At 37.5% G+C, this 4,480-nt stretch overlaps 1 protein-coding gene across 14 annotated transcripts in view; it reads right to left on the bottom strand.

The window, feature by feature from the left end:
• LOC102676407 (prominin-like protein) overlaps positions 1 to 4,480 on the bottom strand; it is a 42,563-nt gene that overhangs the window by 4,560 nt on the left and 33,523 nt on the right. For 4 of the 14 annotated variants that reach the window (XR_004149680.1, XM_006610942.2, XM_031508294.1 and 1 more), the window contains exons 4-12: positions 4,360 to 4,480; positions 4,255 to 4,278; positions 2,832 to 3,127; positions 2,612 to 2,782; positions 2,311 to 2,526; positions 1,650 to 2,205; positions 1,363 to 1,521; positions 1,160 to 1,281; positions 158 to 208 (exon numbers count right to left, since the gene is read on the bottom strand). The exon at positions 4,360 to 4,480 is cut by the window's right edge and continues 1 nt beyond it. Coding sequence is in view for 12 of the 14 variants with exons in the window: in XM_006610942.2 (XP_006611005.1) it covers positions 158 to 208; positions 1,160 to 1,281; positions 1,363 to 1,521; positions 1,650 to 2,205; positions 2,311 to 2,526; positions 2,612 to 2,782; positions 2,832 to 3,127; positions 4,255 to 4,278; positions 4,360 to 4,480 (1,716 nt within the window). In the remaining 2 variants the exon portion in view is untranslated. The remainder of the gene's footprint in view (positions 1 to 157; positions 209 to 1,159; positions 1,282 to 1,362; positions 1,522 to 1,649; positions 2,206 to 2,310; positions 2,527 to 2,611; positions 2,783 to 2,831; positions 3,128 to 4,254; positions 4,279 to 4,359) is intronic. The other 10 variants (XR_004149681.1, XM_031508295.1, XM_031508298.1 and 7 more) reach the window with 6 other exon arrangements.

Here is a 4,480-nt window from a genome sequence, read left to right as displayed (position 1 = left end):
AAAAAAAAAAAAAAAAAAAAAAAAGTGACATCCGAGCATTGGATCGTGAAATGAACGAATTGAACATGTCGCGTTCACAGCGTTATCGAGGGATTTACGAACGTGCTACACATAATTCAGCATGCGAGCAATTTGGCTGTTCTTGTTTTATACTTACTGGGTAAGGGGTATGTTATCCCTGTCTGCATACGCGTCATACAAATATTCACTGGAACGGAGCGTGTTAGCGGTTAGATTCCAACAACCATTCCACACATTAGACAGCTACTTTTAATTCAATATCATCTATTGCATTGAAGTAAGAAGTACGATCGTCTGACGATCTTTACGTCATCGTTACTCAAAGACGAATCCAAGAAGCTTAAATTTTTAAAATAATTAAAAGAATAATTGATTACAAATGTCAGACAATCGAACCCTTATTATGAGAAAACACGTTATCGAGATAAACACGTTTGTTATTCTTTAATTCTTGCACGAAAGGAAAAATAAAAAAAATTAACGCGACAAAATGATTAGTTGATAGCTCACACTCATCGAGAGGATGAAAATCGAGAATAAGAATAGTTAGATAGCCGCATTTATGATGTGTGAACGCGTTTATAGTATCCGCGCGAGATTTGTTTAGATAGAATTGGCGATGCAATTTTGAAACTCGCTAAACAAAAATAGATGGAATAATTCATGCCGACTAGAAAACGGAAAGATATCGCAAGCGCGAATAATGTACATGCTGGGGGATAATGAGGAAGCTCGATTAACTACTAGACTGAGAAGGCTCAACACTTTCTACATAAAGAGTGCTCAGAATTTGGTGGCCAGAGATCAGCGAAGAAAAAGCGATTGTTTCCGAATGTAAATGTAAACGAGTCAATTTTATACTTCTACGATTTTCTTTGATAGTCAAATACAATTGTGCCAATTGCTTATTTCTGATTCGCGAGATAATTTCAAACGAATTTATAATCTTTCTTTTGCACATCTAATAAGTGATAAAGTTAATTTCGGTTCTTCAACAATAAATTTGGGAATTTGAAATTGAAACATGCACCGGATATCTAATTATATATCTTGGAAACATTTAAATAGCGTTGAGTCCATCGATTGGGTTTAAATAAAGTCAATTTTTTCTTGAAGTGAAAATGGCTTGAAAACTTACGCTTCGACTAGAGGTCCTGGATAAGGATCCGATTTTTGATAGAGCGCGCTCAGTTTTACGCAGAGCACGATGGTCGGGATGAAGAGGATTAAACACCAGCCTACACTCACCCAGAAACCATTCTGCGGATCATAAACGAAAAGATATATAACAGCGTTTTGATGATGGGACAGAGATTAGGAGGAACAAGATTAATCGCTTACAAATGGATCTAAAATCTTGCTACATCCAGCGACCAGCGTGGCGTTGTACGCGTTCGAAACGGGCGTACATTTTCCTACGTGGAACAAAGCATGGTCGATAACTCTCTCGAGGAAATCGTCCACTTGACGAAGGAAAGCGTTTCCAAATTTAGTGGCCAACTGCAAAATTAAAAGAGCATCGAATAATCCTGACGATTTTTTATTCGAACTTAAATTTAAAATTAGATCCATACAATAGACAATGTCGATCGTCGATATGTCAGCAAAGATTCTTGTTCGAAACTTACTTGTTGCACGTATTCTGGCCCATCTTCGTTCAAAAACTTTTGCGCCTTCGTCACTTCGTCAACGAGATTGTGAATGGCCTCTGCCATCGAACTGTGATTAAACTTTATCTTCTCCTCGAGGGTCACAGCCTTGGCTGCCAATTGTTCGCTGAGCATCGCCATTGGTTTCACCAAATGTTCGTGATAATACGCCAAATCCAGTGCGTTTTTCTCCAAACTTGCTCGAATGTCATCCTGCCCCTTTGGCAGTTCCGTTGACACGTCCAACAATTGTTTGGCAAGATGTTCCAAGTTGATATTCGTGATATTATCAGCGAGAATCTCCACGTATTGATAGAACTTGATATCGCTGAGCCCACTCTGCGCGAGATCGTTCAATTTCGATTTTGCGCTTTCCGTGAGGATAACCACGCCAGGTGAGAGACTGATCTTGCGCCGAAGCTGTTGGATGGTGTTGTTGATGTCGTAGCGACCGGTGTATTCGCGCAACGTGTTCACGTCGAACAGATAATTCAACTTGAGAACTTTGTACAACGTTTCGTTTCGATGACAGTTTCTGTGATGGATAAAAAAGAAAAAAAAAAAAAACAGATTTGGATCGAATACGTAGTTGGAAATTTTCGACAACAATTTTTGAGGTTATGTTACGGCGAGTACTTACGTTATGATATAACTCATGTTCACATCGGCATTGGGTTTATTGGGATACAATATCTTTTTTATCTGTACGATCTCGTCGACCAGAGCAAACATCCTGTTATCCTGTGGATTTTTCAAAGGTTCGCAGACAGCCCTTTGCGCGAGAACACCGACGACCATGTGTATTACCGTGATCACCATTAGAATACTGGTCAGAAGGAAGATGATCCAAACAGCCCTGGTGTCAAATCATTACGAAATGAAAGCATTCGTTGTTGTCAAGTTAAATTCAGAATTGGATATGATCTACGATACGAGCTTACATCATGAGAAATCGTGCACCGGATCCTTTGTTACAACAGTCGTCCCCGTAACCATCGGGCCGCTTTCCACAAATGCCACAGAAAAGACCGAAAGTCAGACACATTAGAACTGTTAATAAAATCCCCGATATCCCGAGTCCTAGATAATACCTAGAGGGAAAATACATTTGTCTAATTATCGGACTCTGAAATGTTCTTCGCTTCTGTTCTCTTTTATTACCTGTACGGTGAATACTGATCGATGTTCGTCCGTGCAACGTCTATTTGCTTCATGTAGACCTTGTCTATGTCGTTGTTTATCCTATCGATGAGCATTGTCATGTTTCTCGCGAGGTCGGCTAGAAAATCGCCGGCATTTCGGATGCTCGCGCTGACCACTGGGATGGTCTGATTCACGGCGTATTGAATGTCTTTCTGAATTTTCAGAAACGACTCTTTACCCTGGCTGACTTCCGACACGATGTTGTCCTTCATCAGCATCGTGATGTTGTTCAAGGCGGACGTGACGTTTGGCAACTGGAAAAAAAATAACGCGCGACCGTTCGATATAAATGATTATCGGAATATCAAGGACCAGTGAGTTTATCTATTTGGAAGTATATAACGATGCCTGAATGGACACATTAAACGAGAAGATGTGTGTGTGTGTAGAACAGTTAAAAGTATCGATATGAAAACAGTGTCATGCGTTATAGTATCCGTTTAAATGGACGATTTCCATATATGATAATGATATGTTAAAAGAGAATGGAATTGCGTGTCGTGTATAAAGTGCACTGAAATTGTACCAAGTCTCTGTTAAGAAGCTATTCGTTACGGACTGATAGAGAATGCAAAGAGTGCACGGTTTGAAAATAAAAGTATATTGAAGATGTGTTTTGACAGATCTCAATTCAGAAGAGGAGACAAAAAAAACTGTGCATAGTTATAAGAGGAAAAAAAAAAAAAAAAAAAAAAAGTCATTCCTTCTCCATCTTTTGTTTTTCTTTCTTTTATGTATGTTATTTGCATACTGGTAAAGTTAGCCTAGAAGCTTTAATTAATCCTCTTTTTCTCGAGTCAAGTATAGTAAATTTATAGATCATTCTAAACGTCACATTTAATACATAGGTTTATGAATGAATGACACTACACATAATGAATAATAACACAGAACCAAAAAGTTGACATGCTTTAGCTTATGACTTACAGACTGAAGCTATTTTGGTGGTAAGCATGGAATCAGATAAGTTTATACAATAATTCTATTCGTAAACCAATGGCTGGTTATCCATAAGATAATAAAATAAATAAATTACATCGTACTATTTTATTTATTTATTTATTATTATTATTTTTTCTTTTACGAAAACTATTACGATTATATTAGAAATTTCCATTGGTCTACTATTTGGATAGAATTAAAAAGAAAAAGCGAAATGAGATTAAGATTCATCTTCCTTCTTTTATGAAGTTATGATACATAATTAGCGTAAAGAAAATAAATGAGTATACAAAATGAAAGTAGTGTATTTTATCGAATCGATGCGGTAGAGATAATGTTAAGGTAATACTTTTCTAATCTTCGCCACTGAACGCGAATAATAAATCGAAGGAGTGTTAAAAAAAAAAAACTAACTACGTTAACAGAAGAATTATCATACCTTCGGGAAGTATCGATCCATGTACTGAATGCATGTAAAAAAGAAAGAAGATTAAATCGATGATATAAATGTTGACGACGAGCACACAAGAAAAGCGGAAAATACCTTGTCGAAGTCTACTTGAACCGACATCTGATTCACTTTGTAATCGTGCAACACCTGTTTACAATTTTGGGTCTTGCAAGCCGCAAGCGTGTGAAGAAGATTGTTTTTAACGCCTCGTACA

Source organism: Apis dorsata, unplaced genomic scaffold, assembly GCF_000469605.1.
Source record: "Apis dorsata unplaced genomic scaffold, Apis dorsata 1.3 scaffold_82, whole genome shotgun sequence".
NCBI classification, from domain to species: Eukaryota; Metazoa; Arthropoda; class Insecta; order Hymenoptera; family Apidae; genus Apis; species Apis dorsata.
Note: the sequence above shows the minus strand (reverse complement) of the source record. Positions and strands in the feature narration are given on the sequence as shown.